The following is a 23,756-nucleotide window of genomic DNA, read 5'->3' on the forward strand; positions in this document are numbered from 1 at the left end:
CCACTTAGTGAGCTCCAAGTGAATGTTAAAAAGGTTCCCCTTTGAATTCTCCACCTTTCCTCTTGCTCTGTCCTGGGTCTCTTGCCAACAATCTACCCAAATGTCCTCTTTCTCTTTGTTTTTTCTTTTCTTTAATTTTTTTTTTAATTTTTACATTTTCTTTTCTCTCTCCTTTTTTTAAAAAAAAATAATTCTCCTTTAACTTTGTCCTTTCTTCTTCTCAACCATTTAAAAGGATAGAAGATTTTAAAATGGATTGTCAGTGTACCTGAACTTGACCTCTCCAGCATTATCCTCCTTATCCAATACAATTTAGAATCCTTCCCTACCAAAAGTCTGACCTGGGAATGTGCAATACAGCATTTTGTATTCAGCAGCCTCTCAGTTTTCCTGTTTCTGGGTAGCTTTCAGAAGTACTATTCTGTTAATGAAATACAATGGAAGACTAGATATTCCATTGTTTAATTGCTTTTTATAAATTATTTGAGAAATTCAAATTTCTCTTCTTTCTAAAAAAAAAATAAAATTAACTTGTCCTCCCTATCTCACTAGAGGAATCTGAAATATCAGAAGTGTGGCATATTTGAGAGGTTTACAAGCCTGTGAAAGTGCTGCAAATGACAGAGAAGAGGCTGGAGAGGGAAGGCTGGAATAGTAACACAGGAGAAGGGGCAGAGAAGATGGTGAACTTAAGGGACCTTTTAGGCTAATTTAAGCCATAGCAGAATTCACTTTAGGACTCTTTCACAGTGATACTTGAGAAAGGAACCTTGCAAATTGAGCTGGGTGCTGGAGAGAATGTTCCCATCTAACTTGATGGCTTTGCTTCCCTCAGCCCTGTGGAAACACATGCACAAGAGCTGAAGGGATGTTATTCTCACTGCACCCCATTCCCAGGGTGCATCTCTTTTGATGGAGATGTTTTTAACAGCAGACTGGATTTTTTTATCCCCTAAGAGGAGGGCATCTGATATAAGCTGTCAGCTTAGCATTGCTGCCAGAGCTAGTCTTCCTCTGATCAAATAGGCAGCAGCCTCGTGAGTGAGCCAGACACTGTCATCCTATGCCTTTGCACCCAGCAGAACATGAAATTTTGCAGGGGAAGCTGCTTCACTCTAGTGCAGGTAACATATTTTCCCTTTACCATTAATTTTTTCCTTGGGCTGCCTCTGCTTTCTGACTGGTGAAATGAATCCTTGCATCCAAAGAAGGGAAATGCATTGGGTGATTTGGATGGAAGAGCCTCACAGGGAGTCTGCTCAGACTGAGGTTTTAGCTTCACACCTGTGATATTTCAGAGATCCCCAGGCCTGGCTTCAAGTTATTTCAAAGAACATCTTTTCAGCTCTCCCTCAAATGGGGGCAGCACAGGGGGCAGGCAGGGCTCATTCCTGGGTTGTGCTGTAGGGTATTTCTTTCTCCCAGAGAATCACAGATCCACAGAACATTCTGAGCTGGAAGGGACCCACAAGAATAATGGAGTCCAGCTCTGAAGGAAATGGCCCATACAGGGAATGAACTCACAGCCTTGGTGACACCAGCACCATAATCTGACCAACGGAGAAAATGTCAGGGTCACAGAATCCCAGAATGTTTTGGGTTGAAAGAGACTTGAAAGCCCGTCTCATTCCACCTCCTGCCATGAGCAGGGACACCTTTCACTATCCTAGGTTGCTCCAAGCCCCATCCAACCCAGTCTGGAACATTTCCAGGGGCAGGGTTGGCAGGGACTGTGCCAGGACCTCCAAACCCTCACAGGGAGCAATCTCTTCCTAACATCTAATCTCGACTGCTCTCTGTCAGCATGAAGCCATTCCCACCTGTCCTGCCACCACATGTCCTTGTACAAAGGAACCAGATTCAGGACTGCTCTGTCTGATTCTGGTGCCTTAATGAGGTATTTGACAGGTTGGAGTGACACACAAAAAAGCCCATGGCTGGCAGGTCAGTGATGGATATCTTGGAGTGGTGCATTGTTTAGATTATCAGAGCTGGTTAATAAGTAACAGGATCACAGTCTGCTGATGCCCTGTGGGAATGAGGCCCCTGGCAGAAGCCTGCTCTGGGCTGGAGGCAGAGCAGGGAAGACCTCCAGTGCCATGTGACAGAGTCACTGGATCCCAGGTGCAGCCAGCTGGATGCAGGAATGTCTGCCTGCAGCTGTGTGCCCCAGGCAAAGCCCTCCTGGTTGCCTGAGGACTGAGATTCCCTCTGTGTAGGATTAATGCAGAAAGGTGGGAATAGTAGAAAACCTCCCAGATGTAACTCAGTGCCAGTTCTGGTGCCCATCACCTCCAGTGCTGGCCACTCAAGGATGTAGGTATTCTCTGGGGTTCAAGGTGGGAAAACTGAGCCTGAAATGGCCATTCCTAGGCAAAAGGATTGAGATGTGCCGTGTGTTTGAAAATTTGTTTGAAATCCAAAAAAACTAGCTGTCACGTATCACCTGCCTGGGAGTGGGCCACCAGCTCTGGGTGGCCAGGTAAATGTGTGTAAATTGTTCATGCAGGAAATACAGAGGACTAGAGAGCTGCCTCTTGGTTTTAGGTGTGTGTGAAAGACCACTTGGTGCTGAGGACAAGGCAGCTGGTGCTGGTGTCTGACAGCTGAGCTCTGTGTGATTTAGGAGGTCTAAATCTGTGACTTACCTCATCAGCTCTCTGCTGGTGAAGATGCTTGATGTTTCTTGTTCTGTGCTGTCTGGGAAGGTGTCTCTGAGCACATCCCTTGGACCAAGCCCGGTGCTTGACATGGTCAGAGCAGGGGTTGGTCATTGGATCTCAACCAGACGCAGCACCAGGAAAATGCTGAATGATCCCTGACTGGTTTAGCTTGCCAGGCAGGAGCTGTCTGGCTGCATCAGCTGGGTACAAAGCTTGAACTGGTCAGCTGTGCCAGGAAAGATTCTAATGGCCGTAATTCAGCTTCACACACTTTGGCTTCATTCCTCTCTCAAGCCTCAGTGGCCTTGAAGAGGTGCATTAAAACCACTTGGTAGCAGATTTGCTGTTTTTGGCTGTGCTCCTTGATTCAGGTTTTACTGATGGGAATAGGTCTGCTCAGGGAGCTGCATCAGCCCTTGGACTTCAACAACATTTTAAAATGGTGTAAATCCATGTATGGAGCTTTACAGGTTGCTAAACCCCAAGTCCTGGTCTGCTTTTGCAAGACTGGGGTGTGGATATGTGATTTGTGACCAGTGCTTGTGGGAGAAAGGGAGGGATCCCCTCCCTGGAAATGCTGACAGGATTCCTCCTAATGCAGCCCACAGAGATATTGGCTTTCTTGCTGCATGGACACCTTGCTGCCTTGTGGTCACCTTGGTGACCACCAGGACCCTCCAGGCCTTTTCTGCCATGCTGCTTTCCAGCTGGAGGGCCACCAGCAGGTACAGATGGAATTGTTCCTCCCCAGGACTCTGTACTTCTTCTGGAACTTCAAGGGGTTCTTGTCAGCCCATTTTTCCCAGCCTGCTGAGGACCCTCTGGATGCCAACACAACCCTCTGGTATACCCAACACTACTCCCAGTCTTGTGCTTTCCCCAAGTTTGTTGAGGGTGCACCCTGCTCCAACATTCTAATAATTAATTAAGAAATTAAACTTATTATGCCTGGCTTACACCACTAATGACTGGCCTCTACGTGTAATTTGTGCCACTGATTATAACGCTTTGAGCCCAACCATTCAGCCAATTTTCAATCCAAATTGCTTCACACCTATTTTAGCCCATACTTCATTAACTTGTCCTTGAGGATGTAATGGGACAGAGTGTCAAAATGAGGCGATGCTCCAAATTTGCTACAGTGAAGTAAGGGACTTTTGCAGCTCACCTGGATTGACTGTGACCAAACTTAATGTTTCACTACCAGAAGTACTGCCAGTCTGTAGTTCCTGTGGAGGTGTGTGGAGAGCTGGCAGTGGTAATGGAAGTATGGCAGGAGTGAGAGAGAGCCATGTGGTGGGAGAGAGCCCATGTCCTGGCTCAGGACACACCTCTGGTCAGCTGTGGCCTGGCCCACAGGCAGGGTTCCTGACGGGGCAAGTCAGCCCCCATCAACATCCACGGCCAATTTTCTTTACATCTTCTTGTTTTTATGAGTGAGTGAAGAGCAGAAAAATCTGTTTCAGCACAGAGCACCACAGGGTCTGTCACAATCTTGGATTTGTTTGCTGAGGGCAAATCATTTCGGGTTTGTACAGAGCGGCCCAAAAGCTGAGCTGGTGTGGGAAGCTTCTATCCCTACATTTTGGCTTGTAGACGTTCTCTAGAGAAAGGCATTTCCCTGTGTGGCAGTGGGATGGGGTGGGATAGGTGGCTGGAGCAGAGCACAGTCTGCTCCGGTGTCCGTCTCCCTCTCCTGGTGTGACTCCAGCACAGCCACGTGTGCAGCTGTGGAAATTGCAGCAAATACTCAGATCTCCAGGTTCAGAGGGCTCACAAAGAGCAGTTCCCTGGCCCTGGCACAGCCTAAACTCCTTGTGCTCTGAACCTCTCTGCTGCTCTGTGTACTGCTCTTGATGATGTACGCTCCCAAAATTACCAGCTCTCCTAAAGCATCACTTCCCTCCCCTTCCTACCTGCTCTGGAGACCCACTGTCCCTTCTGTCCACCTTGACATGCTCTCATGACTCATCTCCTCAGTCCATGCAGCTCCAAGAGTGCAGAAGTGATATCTGGAAACCAGCTTATTGATTAGGAGCGACAGTCTCTATCCTGGGATAGGAGTGGGGCAGGAATTTGTGAAGAGCAGGTTGTAGATGTCTTACAGCTACAGCAATGTGCAAAAAAGCTCTGCTCTGTCATGGCAAAATGAGTGGCAACTTTAGAGAGAGACTCTCTTCATGCAGGCTGGTGCTCTGAGTGCTGGGGTAGAAAACAACTCCTCTATTTCAGCTGCAATTTTTTTCAAGGTATTTATTCAAAACATTGCTGCTAGTGGGGGCGAGGAATTGTTTGGAAAGGCACTGGTTATCCAAGGCCAGCACATGCCAAAGACTGCAGTGGTGGTTCAGCAGCTTGGTGATGAGGACCTGCCCCCTGGAACCATCCCATTCACCGGTGTGCCCATGGTGTCCAGCTCAGGAAATGTGTCTGAGGCTCCAGGAAGGACCTGTCATGTGTGTCATGGAACCCAGTGAAACACAAAGAAAAACCCAGGGCATTGTTCTGGCTGGTTCCCCTTGTTTGGTTTTGTGTCCCTTCCCTTTTTCCAGTCAGCTGGATCATTTTTCCTACCAGCAATGGACATTTCTCCAGGCTGGTCTGGCTGCCTGTGGTGATAAGATTGGTACCGAGTCCTGGGCTTGGAAGCTGAGAGGCAGAAAATCTCTCTGGTTCATGCCTGAATCTGAACATTGAGGCTGTTTGTTTTTCTGGTCATCTCTAGCATGGCAGGCTGGATCATCCACATGAGAATCACAGCATTATAGGATAGTTGTTTAGAGAAGGCCTTTTAGGATGATTGAGTCCAACCATGATATTGAAACAGTCTGAAATACTGGAGGGATTTTGAAGCCTGAGGCTGTCTGTATTGCTGTATTTCAGTAAAGATGGGAAATTGAAACTCAAATAGTTCTTATTTTCCGCTTCAGACCCAGTCTCCTAGCTCCAGGGAAAAGCCCAGATTCAAAAAGGCTCTTTTTCCAAACCTACCTCAGGGCAGCAGGTTCCTGTTGGAAATGACAAAGCTGGCTGGACTTGCCTCTTTTTATGATGCAAGACAAAGTATTTTTCTGCTTCTTCATTCACTTCTGCAATTTGAGAGTCAATTCACTTCCCTGCACCTACTCTCAGCTTAAAAAACTTCCCTGCCCTTTATGTTTGCCCTGATGGTAGGGCTGTGGGTCTTACCCAGGGTATGGCTGCTTCCAAGGAAATCATCCATTCTCAAAAACCTGTATGTTGTAGGAGATGTATGTGCTAGGCCTTAACATAGAGCAGAATACTATAATTCTTCCAACAAGAAACTTGTTCAGCCTATAAATCCCAGTGATGACTACTTTTCTGCCAAGTAGTTCTTACTAGAAGTGGAAGATGCTGTACATAGCATGGGTTGCTGATAAACAAGAGGACTGGTAGCATCCAGAAATTAACCTTCAGACAGTAGAAATAACTGAAAATTAATATGGATAGAGGAATGGATAGAGGGAGAGTTACTCTGGCTGTGGGTGATTATGCAAGCAGTACTGCAGAGCGACATTTTCACACACAAGCACAAACAGGTATAAATCCATTCGCAGTAAAGATGCACATCTTGGGTTAGGCAAAAAAAAACCAACGAAATGTCTTATCTATTGGATAACTCAGTTTCTGCTAAGGGAAAATGTCCTTAATGTGATTTAATTTGCACAAGTGAATTAAGCTCACTTGGCTACAGTAAGAAACCATCACTGGCTGACAGTTTGTCATCACCTCTGACTTTTTTGTTTTCTCCAAAGACAAAAAGTCTCTCCCTGATTTCTGGCTGAGTGGTTCTGCAGAGCAGAGATTTTTGGAAGACAGAGCAACAGACCTGTCAGCACTTGGCTGAAGTGAGGGAAGTGTGGAAAAGCACTGTCAGGTACAGGACAGGGTGTGCTGGGGGAAAAAGATTCCAGACCATCCTTAGCTGCATAGGTCAAGGATGCCTCTGTCTCTCTGCCTTTGCCTTGTGCACAGCACAGTTTAATTTGCAGGGACTGGGATGTGCTAAACAGCCCCAACAACTGTGCATTTTGGGTTGTGACATAGTTGGATGTTTTTTGGAAGGGCTTCTGCACACACTTGGTGCTTCAACCCTGCTGTGCTGTGTGAGCAGGGAGCGGGGTTTTGTGTCTGCCTCAAGTGTCTATGCAAAAACCTAGCCCTGAAGGTGGATGTGAGGATGCAGTTCCATGAGACCTTAAGCTCTTGAATGCACAGAGGTTACAGAAGCTGCTGAATAAGAAGTCAGAGATATTCAAATTAATTGCCGGGCACAACGTGGTGGAAGAAATCTTTGCTTCCCACGGAGCCATCCCACATCTTATCCCACCACTGGGATGTGTGAATTCCAGCTGCAGCAGCAGCTGTAGGAGTTTGTAAAGAGTCCCTAAGAACTGTAAAATCGACTGCAATCAAGGGCTTGTTTCCTATTTGAACTACTTCCATCTCCCAAATTAAAACTGACGTAGAGGAAGAGGGAGTGAGGGAACAGCATTCAGCAAACAGGTCTCCCCCTCAGAGTGGTGATATTTCTGCAACCCTGGCAAATGTGATCTACAGAAAACCTAAATCATTCTGCAGTGTTGGGCAATATGTCTGTCATTGGAGGCTGGAGGAATCTGTCATGGGCAGAGCACAGAGAAACTCTCCAGCAGCTGGATATTTTTAGGAATTATCTTTTTCTGATAAGTTTTGAAGTTTTGGGTTTTTCAGCTTGTAAGAAGGTGCCATGTTGCTGGAGTGCCCCTCTAGGACACAGAGCCCTTCCTGTTATTTTCTGGTGCCTGCTGGGATGCTGGCTGGCTCCCTGTGCCACCAGCCTAGGTGCTGGGGAGAGATGCATACTCTCCCTGCATCCGATGATTTCAGGCTCCAATCAGTCTGCACTGATTGTTTGCAGGTGTGGGAAGAAGAGATGTCCTTTGCAGAAGGGCTGAAAAAAAGGACAGTGTTTATTTTAAGCTCACAGCAGTGTTGAATGGAACAGGGAGTAGGCTCTGCTGTAAAGCAGCTCTGGTTGCTTGAGAGCAGAGGCATAACAGGGAAATGTGTTCATCAGGCTTTAACCCCACCGTGATTTGCTTTGTGGGTGCCATGCAGTGCTGCAGCCACTTCTCCCATCACTGATGGGAAGCACAGCACTGGGTTTTCCAGGTCAGCAGCTTTGGGTGTCCCCTGCTTGGTGTCACCACCTCCTGTTGTGGTCTCCCTCTGTGCTGCTCTTCCCATCAGCTCTTGACCCCTGTGAGGAGGTGATTAGGTCTCAAAGAAGATCAGACGATGGAAACCAGTTTTAGAGTGGATATCAGGAAAAAATTCATTGTGGAAAGGGCTGTCAAACACTGACAGGCAGGGATGGAGACCCCATCCCTGGAAGGATTTAAACCCTGTGTGGATGTGGCACTTGGGGACGTGGGTTAGTGGCAATTGTAGCAGTGCTGGAGGAGTGGTTGGACTGGAGGATCTTAGAGGGCTTCTCCAGACTAAAGAATTCAGTGCTTCTGTGGCTCAGAAGGGAAACTTTGCTCTCCAGTAACTCCAGTGCAGATGTCAGTGTGGCTCTGACCTCTGCTACAAATATCCACTGGAAAAGCAAATCCCTTCACATTCCCTCCGTGCAGCTTTGCTAATTATTCATGAGGAGTCAACAGGTAAGTCATCCTGGAGTCACCAATACCCAAGCTAGGACATCTAAAGGGCTTTTCCCAGCTTTTTCTGTAGGAATTCTGTGACTAATCTTATCAACAGAAGCACCTCTGTCTTTGGGAGAAGAGCTGAGAACTTCCTCTCAAAGAGCAAAGTTGCTTTTTTAAATTTTTTTCCTGTTAGGGGGCATGGAGCAAACACAAGAGTTAGAAAAATAATATTTGGAGCAATTAAGTAAACATTTTTCTTGGAACTGCATAGTGTATGTTCCGTTTTTTACATTGAGCTCCACTTAGAATTCTCTTAATTCACTGGGAAGCTCTCTTGCAATTCCTTTGCTTAGTCTGTTCTGCTTTTTAATATTTTAAGGCAAATTTTTAGGAGATTGATTTTTTAAATGTGCTTTGGCTAGACCAGGTGCTGGTTTGTATAGGAACATTTATTTAGTGCTATTTAAGGTGGAGGTGAACTGGCTTTAATTATAGAAGATGCTTTTAAAATTTTTTCTCCTTTAATGGTCATATTTGTTTTATGTTATATCCCTGGGAGCTGTCTCAAAATTATTAGTCCCCACTGAAAACTGTACATTTTATCTCTCTTAATGAAAATTTTTATAGAACTCTCTAGGTATCAGGCTGCTGGGCTACCACTGATAGCTTCAGTTAGTGCTTTTATTGTCTGCTGTTCCTTTGCAGGAGACACTTGATTTGTTCTGCCTGTTTTCAAGAATTATTAATACTGGCTATAGTTACTCAAATCTTTTGATTAGCTAGAGACTTAAAAAAGCTGTTTATACTCTATTTTTTATGGAAGGCTTCAACTCTAGAAATTGCTTTACTAATTGATTTCAGGATGGATTTTCTTGTGGCTGAGGAATTAATGTCTGCAGTGGCACTTACATGACAAATCCTTTCCAATAGCCATATTGTGCCTGGACTTCACTCTTATTTTTAGGAAAACAAACAATATGTTGGGCATAACTGACAGCAGCTGAGATTTTTCTTCACATATATGCTTCCAGCATTATTTTGCAGTATTTTTTCCAGTAACTTTGCACTGCTGCTATTCAAATATTTCTCTAATGCTGTGCATGAACTAAATTAAACTATTCATGAATAAGCTCTCTGAGTTCCCGTGTGCTTCATATTTCATTGACTGCTCTAGAGAGAAGGTCTTCAGACAGTTGTGTGTCACCTCTTCCATTATTCTGCCTCTTTTTGTCTCTCTAGAGCAGCAGCAACAGGGGGATGACCCTGATCTTGCAGTTTGTAGTGACCATGGGAGATTGTTTTGGTGCCAGCATTGGTTTGCTAATATCATGGCTCAAAGAAAGTGGGACCTAAATTTTACCAGAACTCCTGGAATGGCTTCCCCTGTTTAAACAAATATCTGAACATAAACAACACCACCATGTTTTTGTCTCCCAGAATGAATTCAGTCCTGGATTCTGTTTCTAGGGGACATTTAGAGGGGTGGCAGATGCTGGTGCTGCTGGATTTTTAGTGATAAAGGCACAAATAATCCCAAGAGCAGTACCCAGGCTCACCTTTTTAAAAAGTGTTTTTTGGAGCTGGGATCCCACCTGTTCAAAAATACTCATATGGATCTGCTAAACAGCCCTACATTGTAAGGCAGAGAGGACAGCATCTGATCTGAGTGCTTGTGGTTGCACAGTCCCTCTGGATTTTAAATCTTCACATCCTTTGGGTCTGTGGTTTTAAGCTGATCTTGTAAAACAACTTTAGAGTGAGGGAGCCTTTCTGACAGGCTTCCTTCACAGAGATTTTGGAAAAGTTCCTGAGAAAATCCTCCTTAAGGCATTTGGTACTTCCCTCTTGTAAAGACCTCGAGGAGGTATAAAGTGGCAGTGGTAACCTCTGACTTGTTAATTTCTTGTGTGGTTTAATAGAAAGGATCTACACCCCTAGGAAAGGGAGAGGAAGAACTGCCACCAGCAGTAAATGTTTATCCCATTCTTTAGAGCTTTTTATTTCTCACAGGATGCGTATGGGGATTCAGACTTGCTATCCTGCAGTCAGCAGGAGAGAGAGATCTATTTGTAAGACAGAGGATTATTCAAGGAAAAGAAGAATGTTTGATCATTGCTAGCTAGCTGCTCTTCTAGTCTGATTAAAGCATATATATTCATTGCCTTAGCACTTAATGAGGAGCCAGGAGATGGCACCAAAAGTGCTATAGGATGTGCTCTGTAAGAATATTTACCTGTGTGTGTTGTAGCTGTAAAGAGGTATTAAAAGGGTTAGACATTGATGGCACACGAGAAAGGAAGAGAACAGTCTGTTTATTTCACTTTCAAATATACATGCTCTTAATTTGGAGTGCAGCTCTTGACTTAGTTCTTACATTATTTATTGTTATTAGACACCACTGCCTTCTCAGCATATTTACTTTGTTAAATTACACCTCTGAAATTAAATGCAACCTCTTGTCAGCTTTAATGTTCTTCTGCCTATTCTTATAATTATTATTGATAAGAAGTGACTTTCAAGTTAACAGCCAGTGGATTGATAAGGCAGCTGTTATTATGTTACCTGAGTGCTTTTTGGAAAGCTTAGCTCAAGGGCAAACCATGATTCCTCCAGTGTGGAATGCTGAATCTCCAGCCCTCAGACTGCTGGCAAAAGTGGTGTTTGTGGCTGTGCTGTGCCTGGGTGATGCTGGAAAAGCTGCCCCCAAACTGCAGAGCTGTGTGTGCCTGAAATCAGTGAGCGTGGCAGCTCTTGGGGGTGCACAGTGGGGTGCCCCCAGGGCTCATTTTTGAGCTGTCAGAGGGTTTCTGCTCCTTTCGCTTCTGCTCCTCCCTCCTGCTCTCCGAGGCCCTTCTCTTCATCCTCAGGTAGTAGACCCGGTTGGCTTCTGGGTGTGTGACTTTGCAGAGGGGCATTTTGTAGATGGCTGGGTTTTCTGAGGTTATCAGCAGGAAGAGGAGCGCGGAGAGGCAGAAGGGCCAGGTGCACACCGGCAGCCCGAGCTGGACGGGACAGAACAGACACAGGCGTGCACTTTGGTACCGCTTTTTGGTCTCCCCACTTATGCCTGCGTCTGGCTAAATTCTTCCATTTGGGAAGCTGGGAGGGCCTCAGTTTTCCCTGAGGAGAGAGTGTGGATTCAGCTGCCCACACAGAGGTCTGTTTTTCACCTGGAGCGTCATTCTGACACTGCAGACCTCAGTCCTGTCAGAGGCAGTAATTATATATACACCACCAATACTGGTGCTGAACAGAGCTTGGCACTAGAATTGAAGCAGCTGAGTCAAGCTCCATAGCTCTGGTGGCTGCAGTGAAAACCAAGACACCCAGCTCACATGTAGACAGTTGAATTCTCTAATAAAAAAAGCCAAATTCTACCCTCTCTGCTGGGTAAAATATCATGTATGGGGAGTATTGGTTATTCATGTTCACTCTCCCCAATGACTATATGACACTGGCATCACATCCAACCCTCAGCCCTCTCTGTTCCCCCACCTCTGGACCTGAATTGAGGCCTTCCAAAAGATCACAGGGATAAAAAGTGGGTGTCCTTTTTCCTGATGCCTCCCAAAAGCAGGTGTGTGTAAAGCAGCACATATGTCCAGACCTACATAGTACTGAGAGGATGCCAGATGAAAACATTCAGTGTATGAAACTCCTAGTTCTCATCTATTTTCTTATAAGTTAGTAAATCAATTTAATTAAAATATGGCTTTGCTTTAATCTCTCAGATCTTAAAGAAGAAACAGAGCCTGGTATTTCTGTCTTCACTCCTTTCTTGATTTGTCCAAATGTAATAACTTTGTACTTAAGAGAACAGTCTCCCACTCATTTTAGTTCTCATACCCAGTTCAAACTTCAATAATACCTGTGGGCAGGGAAGGAGTTAGACCTTGAAAGAAGAAAATGAAAATTTAGATAATTTGGAATTGCTGAAAGATAATGTTCAACTAAGTATTTAATCTCAAACCATAAGCTGTTGCTGTAGCTCACATATATATGCACAACCCTATTGTGGATTACATGCTCCAAAGGTCTTTGAAATCTTATTATCAGATATAAAGTCTTCAGGAGCACAATTCAGCTGACACAGGGCCTGTGCATGACCTGCCAGCTGGCTGCAGCATTCTCATTTCAGTGTTGTCAAAGCTGACATGGAGAATTTTGAGGCATTTCCTTAACATTATATCTGAACAAATCAAGATGCAGGTAAAAAAAAAAAAAAAAAAAAACTCAGGCAAAACACCACACTTACCACAGAGAGGGCATTAGCAAGAGCTGCTCCGGAGTAGCCACAAAATAATGCTGAGAAGACCAAAGAAAGCCAGGATGAGGAAAATATTGTTCAATTCTCCAACGAAAATATAAAAAATAGCAACATTGTCCAAATGCATGTCCAGATATCCTCCCAGCTACCTACTGTGAGGATCACTGCTAGAATTCAACAATTTGTCGAAATGTTCCAAGAGAAAATGGCCTCAAATTGCACCAGGGGAGATTTAGGTTGAATACTAGGGAAAAATTTCTTCACAGAAAGGGTTGTCCAGCCCTGGCAGGACCTGCCCATGGCAGTGGTGGTGTTCCCATCCCTGGAGGGATCAGCAGCTGTGTGGATGTGGCACCTGGGCACAGGGGTCAGGGGTGGCCTTGGCAGGGCTGGGGGCATGGTTGGATGTGATGATCTTGGAGGTATTTCCCAACACAAATGATTTTGTGGCTACATTCTGTCCTATCTGCTCTGTATAGATGGATGGTGAATGAAGAACATGGTTTTGTCAAGATGAAGTGATGGCGGCATTTCTTTTATCTTTAATTTCTTTCTATTTAATTTCTTTTTATTCTCACCCACATGCAGTGGGAATTGCAGAAACTCTCCAGCAGTGCTGGACTTCAGAATTTCTCTGCCCTGTGGCTTCACACCACAACCAGTTACCCAGGGGTCTCCTTGCCCCAGGATGCCAGGGATGGCACAACAGGAGGCAAGGTCAGGCACCCAAGGGCCGAATCAAAAAAGGAAAAGCTACTGAGAAATCCAGAAACTGTGCTCAGGACACTAAGATAAAGAAAATTGGAACCTGGGCATATCTTCAGAGGAATGTGTTAAATGGGAAATTTATTTTCTTAAACTTCCCATAGCACCTGGTCTTGGCTGCTGTTGGATGTGGGGTCTTTGGGTAGGTGGATTTTAAACTGACTTGGTGCAACAGCTCCCTTCTTATGGCACATTTCCCCCAGTGATACATGTAATTATGAAAAGGCTGCTTCTGTGGAGGTGTTAACTTGTTAAACATGCTCATGGCTCAACCTGTGCTCATTTCACAAACAGAACTTCCACCCCTTGGAGCTGTTTCCACCTTGTCAAGGTCTAACGCTATTCTTGCTGTACTCACACTGTACAGCCCAATGCTGATGCCACCAGAGAAACAGCTCTTGCACAGTACCTGGTTTTGGGACAGACAGACTGATGGCTGGCTCTAAACCTCTGCTCCTCATAAGCTGCACACCTACAGAAACTTTTGCCTCCCCTTTCTGTGAGTGATACTCACCACAGGCAAGTGACAGCAAATGTGTCTGCCAGGTCAGGGCGTAGAACATGCCCCCGATGGCGATGCAGGCCAGGGCACAGTTGTAGTTGTGTAAGCCAAGGTAGATGCTGTCAAATGGGGATGCAGTGCTCAGGGCTGCAAGACAAAGGGCAAGGCTGTGAGGTCAGGTAGGAGAGGAGCCTGTAGTAGGAATCTGTCATCCCTTCCTCATAACATCAAGGTGGGTTTGTCCTTGCACATGCACGAGCAGAAAGAGGAGGATGTCAAAGGAGGCTCATTATTTTGGAGCTCTGGTAATGTCCCTGTGGTGGAATTTGGCCCAGTCTAAAAGGTTTAATTCAGATAAAACCTCCTGTGTTTTCACTGAGTGTGTTGTATCCACACACACAGGTGGAGTATTCAGCCTGAGTATGGGTGAACCTTCTCACCTGGGTGTCCTCCATGCAGAAAGCTGTGCCCACACACTGTTTAAACCTCACACATACCCTAATTTTGAATATCAGAGGCACAAATGCATGTCTTTTGTGGGAGCAAGGAGAGTTTTCCATTTTTTCCTAGTGATCTTTGTGAGATATGGTCTAGTTACTAGAGGCAGTCAACTTCCCCTGAGCAGTGGAAATTCTCCACTGGGATGGGAGCTGGGGGTGTCTGTCCCAAATCTGACCTCTCAGAAACTTCTGCAGGATTTCTCACAGGCTTCAGGAGTACCAGTGAAAAGAAGAGCTCAATATGTAGTGCACAGGCCACTTTCCTGACACTTGTAATACTAATGCATTTCCTGCTATATTGTCCTCATCTCTCCCGTGTTTCATCACCATGCGTGTCCCCAGAAACTTTCCCCCGTGCTTTCCCTTCTAGACTGATCTGTGCAAGACCTGCCAAATGCTCTTAGCCATACAAATTGTGGGCAGTTTTGTTTGAAAACATGAGTATAGGACAGCGACATCTTATTCAAAGTGCTTCAGAGCACAGAGAACTTGTTGGATCACTGACTTTTCCAAGGAATCAGACTACACTTATTCCATCATCCGTATTTATTAAAATTGGTCACTTAAGTGGCATTAATTTTGTCTAACCTCTCAGGTCTGCTTTGTGTCTCTAAATGTTGTTTCTCTCTGGTTAGTGGAGAGATAGGACATTTTTAGTTGCATTCATTTTGGTATTTTGACAAATCCACAGCAGGACTAAGCAAACTGCATCCCAGATAAGTCTGTTTCCCCTTCCTTGGCTGACTGATTCTGAGGTAGGCCTTTGCTTGTGGCCATCATTTAAAGCAATTGTGGTGGCAAGGAATCAGTTCTGAAAGTATTTCTCTATTTATGATCTCCATGGGATTTACCACATCCACTGGCTAGAGGGTTAAGTAAGGTGGAAAAACCACCTGGCTGACAACAAAAAATGCAAAGTTTAAAGAAAACCTGCTTCTCTTCTTGCCTGCACCATGTTGTATGACCTTTACTAAGAGATAAAATTAGAAAAAATTAGAGACAGTTTGAAAAATGAGAGCGCTGTCCCAGCTACCACCAAACCCATACAACTTTAAAGTCTGGACAGAATCTGGCTTGGATCAGGAGACCTTGGTTGCAAAAATGATTTGGTCAGTATTCCTTACCTGCAAACATCCCCACAGCTGATCCAATTGCAGCATGGAGACAAATCAGTGGGGAGGAGATGAGCAGAGCCACAAGGAAAATGCCGCCAGTCCAGGGGTTCCCACAACCATACACCTGACCAATACCAACTGGGATGGACTGTAAGAGCTGCAGAAATGGCAGAAATGGCAGAAGAGGGCTTGTTATTTACTGTGTGTCTGTGCCCTGAGGGACACTGTGAGAAATGGAACTGCAGAGGGTTCTCAAAGCCTGACTGAAAGCTCACATAGTCTTGTACATCGGTATGCAAACTCTGAGATAAGGTGTGCTGACTTAGCCTGGCCATGGAACAGAGAAGATGTTGTTGAGAGAGAGACTGAACTGGAAACAGGTTTCAAATGACGGCCTTGCAAACAGACCAGATATGTTGGAGAATCAGAATTGTGAAAGATGCATTGTAGCAATGCCAGGTGGGGTAAAATAATAGGTGATTGGTATTAGAAGTATTAGCAGCATCCTGTGGCAAAATCTAATAGGCTGGAAAACAAATATAAGGTATTGTAACCAGGAAATAGGCTCACTTCTGATAGAACAGAATTTTTACATCTCTTATGTTTCACCCTTCTATGAGACTGATAATGGAATAAAATCTTTTAAAGCACCTGTCAGTTGCCCCATCTCTGTAGAGCTGGGATCTTCCAACAAGACACAGCAGATATTTTGTACAAGCTATTTGCTGAAAAGGGAAGGAAGAAACCCTGGCTCTGAGCTGGACTCTGAGAACCTCATAGAATCCCAGAATGGTTTGAGTTGGAAGGGACCTTAGAGATCACCTTGTTCCACCCCCTGCCATGGTCATGGACACATTCCACTGTCCCAGGCTGCTCCAAGCCCTGTCCAGCCTGGCCTTGGACACTGCAGGGATCCAGGGGCAGCCACAGCTTCTCTGGGAAACCTGTGCCAGGGCCTCACCACTCTCACAGAGAAGAGGTTTTTTGCTCTAGTATCTAATCTAAACCTACTCTCTTTCAAATTGAAGACATTTCTCCTTGTGGGGAATGGCTTCAAGTATCCCTCCAGGCTCTGCTAAGTAGTCTCCCTCCATCTTTCCTACACAATCTCTCCCAGTATTGGAAGGCCTCCAAGCCTTTTATTATAAAAGATGTGCTCTATCCCTCTCATCACCCAGGCTGGAGCCTGGGCTGGCTCCAGCAGCTCCACGTCCTTGTGCTGTTGTTGCCCAGGGCTGGGGCAGCTCTGCAGGTGGGGTCTCACCTGAGCACAGGGGCACAGGGGCAGAATCCCCCCTCCCCTGCTGCCCACACTGGGGGATCAGCCCAGGGCAGGGGGCTCAGGGCTGGGGCAGGTCCAGCTCTCCCCCACAGCACCCCCAGGTCCTTCTCCCAGGGCTGCTCCCTCTGCTCATCCCCAGCCTGGATTGATCCCAGGGGCTGCCCTGACCCAGCTGCAGCTCCAGCACTTGGCCTTGTTAAACCCCAGAGGTTCCACTTCTGCAGCCTGTCCAGGTCCCTCTGGATGTCATCCCATGCTCCAGGTGTGTCAGCTGCACCTCTCAGCTTGGTGCCATCTGCAAATTCCCTGAGGCTGCCCTTGATGCCTCTGTCTATGTCATTAATGAAGATATTCAGTGACTCTGGTCACTGAGGACCCCTGAGGGACACCACCTGTCCCTGATGTCCACTGGGATCCTGAGCCATTGACCACAACCCCCTGGATCAGTTACCCTATTCTCCTTTGGGAAGGTGACCCTCCAGACCTAGAGCTAGATGTGAGGGGACTGGGTATAAATGAGTTTCTGTCACTTTGAAATCCTGATCTTTCCTCTAAATTTTCACATTGCCACTGACTGTGTTGCTGATGTTTTTTTTACCCATATCTGGACAGCAGGAGGCCATATCCAGATGTGCGCTGGATGTACACTCAAGACTATTTTTGGGACAACCCAAGTTTGAGTGGAATGAAGCTCAGGTTCCCTGCTCCCTCAGGCTCCACCAGCCTGGACCAGCCAGGACTGTCCCTGGGGATTCTGTGGCACTGCTGTGCTTGCACTGAACCAGCCCCTGTACTTCTGAGAGTTGCTCCTGAGTCGTTCTGACCGATGTGTAAGTTGTCACCCAGAGGTGAACCTCATGCTCACCTTTGCAGTGAAACACCACAAACTTGATGTTGTGAAGCTTACCAGAGGCACATTGATGTCAGACCAGGTGATATTGGGCACTGCAGCTATGGGCTTGATGAGGGTTGTGGGGAAGAAGGGGTTGTAGTGTCCTGTGGCTGCCAGGTACAGGGTGACCACAATGTTGAAGGGCAGAGTGAAAACAGGAAGGTCCCATTTGCTGAAGATGGATCCCAAAGCACTGGACAGGACTGGACTGAGAACAGGAGAACAAATACAATTATAACTTCACAATTAAACACAGTTAAAACATCACAATTTATAGTGGTGAGACAGCCTTCCTCTTTGGTTACAAAATGGTAATTTTAGCAAATAAGGGCAAATACAGTTCCTTGTAGCAATGCCAAGTGTTGAATACTTCAGTATCTTCATCTGCATCAAACAAAGGGTTGTCAAAAGCTGTTCATATTTCTGAAAAAAATAATCCCACATCCATTTATGCACCCAATACAGCATTTGAGCATGGACAAAGACAGGCAACCTGACTTACTATTCAGTTTAAAATTTGAACAAGAAGCAGAAAATGAAATTTTGGGAATGTCACATGAACTGTGGAGAACTTTAAATGGTCCAGAAAAGCTGCTGTCTTTCTTGAGGAGGCAGGAGGGAGTTGGAAATTACCTAATTTGCCTTTTTTTTTTTTTTTTGTTTGTTTGTTTGTTTGTTTGTTTGTTCTTGTTTAAACATTTTGAAGGATATCAGGAGATGGCTCTGAAAGAGAAATAAAGCAGAAGAAGTGATCAAAGAGGGTGGAAAATCTTCAGTTAAGAGAGATGGAAATATTTGCTGTGTTAGACACTTTTTGGGGACTGTGAGACCCAACAGAGTGTTAAGAAAGGGCCATCACTGTAGCAGAGCTGGGAAAGGTGTTGGTATCAGACTTCATTCAGACTTTGACTGATGTAATTTTGTTCTGCCCAGGTACCATACAAAATAATACAGTTTACTGAAAGCTAAGACTTGTTTTTAAATAGCTTGATTATAGCTTGATTTAATATTTTTAGCATGTAAAATTTTTGGTAGAGACTCTGCCGAAAGCCAGAGCCCAAAAAACATGCAAACCTTCAAAACCCAAAGTTTTTGTCTGTAGAACCTGAGTTATAATCTTTGTTTGATCTGCTCTCCTCAGGATATTTCCAGACTGCCTGATTTCCACTTGAAGTATGTGTCCTCCATATTGGCAAGGTAATATCTGGTTTTTATGGGCCCCAGAAAGCTCAAGGAAGAGAAGAAATGGGCAGTCCTTGGTGCAAATGGCTCATGTTCTCCTTCCAGAAGTGTTCTTCTGCTACAGGTGAGCTGAAAACTCCTATAGTCCACTCCAAGTAGCAGTGAACATTACATAGTTTATAAAAAATCAATTTAAAGAATTTAATTTTTCAAGGAACTGCATTTGAGCCCTAGAAGGTCATTAAGCCGTTTATAATAAAAAATGACCCCATCCAAACTATTTGACATTTCAAAAGCAACATCTTGTGTCCCGCTGTATAGATGCTATCAGTGGGAAAAATGCTTTGCTCTCCCTGTGTAATCTCAGATGAAGCCTATTCTTTTTTTGACAAGATTGGTTCCCAAAGGAGTTTACAGACTTCCTTGCTTGCAGCTGTCGGAAAAAAAAATAAAAAAAAATCAGTACTTCAGTGAAAATGGTGTCCTAATTTCTGTGCTGAAATACAAAGCTTCTGTCACTTACACATCTTGTCAGGAAAAAAGGAAACAGTTAAATAAATGCTGACGTCTAAAGCTGAAAGTAAAAGTATCAGTTAAAAAAAAAATCACTGAAGTGTCTGATTTGAAAATATTTCAGCTCTACCCTCAAGACTTGTGAACTAAACAATGAAGAAAATTTTGAACAAAAGACCTCAAGGAATTCTGGCAGATAAGACAAACTAAACGTTCTTGCAACATCTCCTGGATTTTGAGAGATTGTTATAAAATGACCTTTGCTGAGAATGACTTAAGAAATAAAATGTAAAACAAATCTAATCTTAAAAGCAGTGAAAATCCAATAATGGCTTGCATCTTACTGCTTACAGGGATTAAAATGTGACTATTAAATTAATTTCAGTTAAGGCTGTTAAACAGATTCTGCAGTGCTGTTCAGATCCATATTCAAAAATGGCAAAATTTAATCCTGGAAGGACATAGTCTGTCCATTGGAGCTGCTTGGAGGAATTAATTTTTGCTCATGACTGTTGCATATCTGACAAGGGGAATATTGAATTCAGCCCTGGGATGGGCGCAGGATTGATTCGTGGATGAGGAAGAAGCGTTGTGGCGTTGGGTGCAGTGACCTCCCACCCGTGTGTGTCCTGCTGCTGAGGGCTGTTTTTGGAGGATTGGGGTGGGACTGCTTTGCCTGTGTGGTATAATCAGTGTTTTTGTGCCCTCCACTCCTACCACGAGCTCTGTGTGATGAACACAACCCTCTGGTGCCATCCGGTCTGGAGTTACTGGTGTAGGGCAGAGGAGGCCTCAGTGTGCCTGAGCTGTTTGTAGCCAGACCCACCCTTTGGGAATTGTCCCTAGGAGGATCAGTGGCACTTACCAGGCCATGGATATCACTGCCACAGGGGGGAGAAGCCACCAGTAGTAATCCCCTTTGTCAGAGTAGACAGCCATGAGCAGGCCCACCAGGATCCCGTTGTAGCCGTGCAGCCCAGCTGCGATGGACGGCCTGTGATGGAAACAAGTGTGAGGTAGAAAGCTTTGCTGGAGGTGGGACCCATCTCTGGGACCCACTAAAATGTGGTTTGTGAGTGTCCTGACCCCGGTGAAGGGATGAAAAGTGAGATTACTGATGTACTGCCTTGCACCGGCGTGTGAAAGGGCAGAAGTTTGGGGGCTGAGGGATGATGGAGGGGGATCCTTGTGACTCAAAGGACCTACGTGGTTGTGAGATGAATGATGGATTTGTCTTTACAAACAAGCTGCAGGTCTGCTGGTAGATAAAACTAGCACAGAGAGATAAAAGAAACAATGGGAAGGACTCCACTCACTGATCGATGAATGGAAAAAATGGTATTTGCCTTTACAAACTGTATATTTGCTGATAAATGAAACTGGATACTAAAAGATGAAAGAAACAATGAGGAAAAACCATAAATTCCATATGAATTAAAAATTAAAAGGGAGGGTTATACATTAGAGAGGAATCTTAAGTATCAGGCATTCCAGGGAGTCTGTACCTCTCAAGTACCTCAGCCAAGGGAAAGAGAGAGGGACATACAGCCAGGAAATTAGGATAAAAATGAGGCTGCATCCTCCAAAAATTTGAGAGACCCCAGAGGAATGCCCCATGGCCTCTCTCTTTATTCAAATAAAGTAAAAGGACTCCTCTGTCTCTTTTTTGGACATAAACCTCTGGTGTTGGTGGATTAATTTAATGTGAGGATGGCTATAAGGGAGAAAGAACTGTCTTCAGGAGGACAGACAGCCACAGGGACAGGCCAGCTCTTGTTGGGCCATAGCTCTGTCTTCACCTGAGCCTTCTGTCTCTAACCAGAGGCAATGACCCATCGGAGGGCTCCAAATAATATCACCACCATCAATTTTTATGAAGTGCACGAGGACATGAGGTGCCACCTACCTGTCCTGACTGAGGGCCAGCGCAGTTAATGTGGACACAGTGGTTCCAGTGCAGCCTGTGAGCATCCACCAGGGGCTCTGGATGAAAAGCCCCACTAAGATGATCAGTCCACTGAGAGGATTGTTGACAAACATCACCTGAGAGGTCCCTCGCAAGATCCAGTCCACCAGCTGAACCATTAAGGGTTTGTCTGGAGGAGATCAAGGCAAAACACTGTTGAAAAGGCATCATTTCAGCAAAGCACAATCTCTGCAGCCTCTTTCTGGGCACAGAACAGAGGTGAAATATTAACAGTTCTGTAAAACAAGTCTCTGACTGATTGTTGTCTCTGCATATTTTGCATCTGTCACTTGAGAATTAATATAGATGGACTGGGCACTGCTAAAAAATTCATGGAGGGACAGACAAACAAGTAATTTATTTATGGTGGTCAGAGGATTACTTGCATGGTAGATGACCTTAGATTCTGCTATAAATTCAATAAGGAGACAGTCTTTTTGGTGTGTAATTCAAATGCAGAGGGGAACTCTGAAAATACTTTGTATGCATGTAGGGAAATATGAAAAGGAAGCAATTTTTCTATTGTAGGAAGAAAATCAGCAACCCTGAACATGGTGGTATGGTGTATATAGGAGATGGGGTCAAAGGTTTCTAAAAAGTATTTTGAGAGCTAAAGAACCTAAATTAGAAAACAGTAATTATAGCTTGGACTCAGGGCAAAGAGGCATTTCTAGAGGACAAGAAGTTATTAGAGAGGGTTATTGAACCTGGGCAGAGTAAACAGACACCAAGCACAGATACCTCAAGTGAGTGAAGGGAGTAGGTGGGATGAGGGCACTGCAATAACTTTTTGCTGCTGGTTCTCCTCCTGCAAATTGACTTGAGTTTTACTTCTGCCTCTCTTCTGGGAAAAGTGCAACCATTTCTGAACTTCTGTGTGCTATTAAAGGATAATGCAAGGAGAATGGATGGGAGAGGGAAACTGCTTGTGTGTACAAGATGTTCAGATGTTCATGCAATGTGTATATTCAGCTTTTATTGTCTTCAAAATTTGAAATTAATCATCTTAATTTGATCGTTCATTAGATGCAGTGTAAGGTTCCAGAGTATTTTCTGAATATGAGCAATGGCTTATTCCTAAGGACTCCTTCCAGGCAGGGTTAAGGAGGATGAGCTAGAAGGAGGAGGAGGAGGAGGAGGAAGGGGTTCCTTAGAGGAAAATGAACAGGCTTGTCTGAAATAATTTTAATTAGTATTCGGTGTTGAGCTATGTATCAGCAATACACTTAGTTTCAGACACAAGCATTAGCTGTAAAAAGTCAAATATAACCAGAGGACAGTGGCCAAAGCTTTCCAGAACACCGAGTAAGAAAAGTTGTCTACAAAGCATGGACCACTGGCGTAAAGAGAAAACAGGAGGAGATATTTCTGTGCCTGGGGATCACATTGGCCTGCCTGTAAATGGATGTCTCCTATTTCTCTCCCATTGCTGGAGGAGTACTGCTAACAACCCTGGCCTTGACACAGTACCTACAGTTTTACACAGCTTCTCAAATCCTCATCCCCAGTAATTACAGGTAGCTTGGACTGTCTGCTCATGCATTGCTCCTGTCTGGACAGTGAACCTTAGAGATCAGTCTTGGCTTCTGTTTTTTGGCATTGTGACACTCTCTCAGTGCTTCTGGGCACTGCTATGTCAGACGTGATGCTAATGACATGTAACTGATTAAGTGTGAAAGACATCTTAGGACTGTGCTGAATTTTGCCTGCTGCCATAGTGATGGCCAGAGAATGCAGTGAGATTGCCTTCCCGAGAGTGAGATACTTAAAAGGCCAGAGTTTGCAGTGAGCTTGGACCGTGCTGCTTCTGCTCTGCTTCAGGGGGTGAAACTTCACTGGAGGTACTGCTGACAATATGGATATCCCCAAACACACCCTCCTTCTTACTTTTCATCCACTCTCCATATTCTTTCATTTCTCCTGTGAGATAACCAAAACCATGGAGGATCCAGTTTCCACTTCTCCACAGCAGGTCCTGAGCTCTTGGCATCTCCTTCTTGTACAGCTCCCTCTCATCGGGATGTTTAGTCACAACGATCTTGCTGAGCTCCATCCTCTTTTGGGTAATGGCAAAGGGCAACTGTAAATCACAGAGACAATGTGTTAGACAAAACCCTTTTTGGTTGGTCTCTGACAACCTGCAGAACCCAGTGGTGATATCTTTTTTTAAAAATGGGATGTTTATGGAGAAGGGAATCTGCTGGATCCACAGCTGGGAGGGGTGTGTGCTGCAGTGGTGTCTCCTCTCAGGGGTGGGGACCAGGCAGTGCCCTGCTGCTGTCGTGGGGCTGTGGCACACAGAGCTGCAGGGGGAAAGAGAGATGTGGCATGGGTGCCTTGCAGCACTCCACCCTCACTCCAGCTCCTGATGCAGCCTGTGACAAGCTGTTGGTTGGACATGACACATGGCATCTTCGAAAAAACTGAGTGGCACCTGTGTGCTGACTATGCT

General features: G+C 45.1%; 1 protein-coding gene across 1 annotated transcript; it reads right to left on the minus strand.

Annotated features, from left to right (window-relative positions):
- Window positions 1-11,029: 11,029 nt before the first annotated feature.
- LOC131572541 (urea transporter 2-like) lies at window positions 11,030-23,357 on the minus strand. Its single transcript, XM_058825773.1, has 8 exons — window positions 23,192-23,357; window positions 21,245-21,434; window positions 20,204-20,332; window positions 17,659-17,851; window positions 15,479-15,626; window positions 13,867-14,001; window positions 12,576-12,625; window positions 11,030-11,322 (listed from the first exon to the last, which is right to left on the minus strand). Exons 1-8 carry the CDS (start codon window positions 23,355-23,357, stop codon window positions 11,053-11,055), a joined length of 1,281 nt encoding a protein of 426 aa, XP_058681756.1. The 3' UTR covers window positions 11,030-11,052.
- Window positions 23,358-23,756: the final 399 nt, after the last annotated feature.

Source organism: Poecile atricapillus, chromosome Z (assembly GCF_030490865.1).
Source record: "Poecile atricapillus isolate bPoeAtr1 chromosome Z, bPoeAtr1.hap1, whole genome shotgun sequence".
In the NCBI taxonomy this organism is placed as follows: domain Eukaryota; kingdom Metazoa; phylum Chordata; class Aves; order Passeriformes; family Paridae; genus Poecile; species Poecile atricapillus.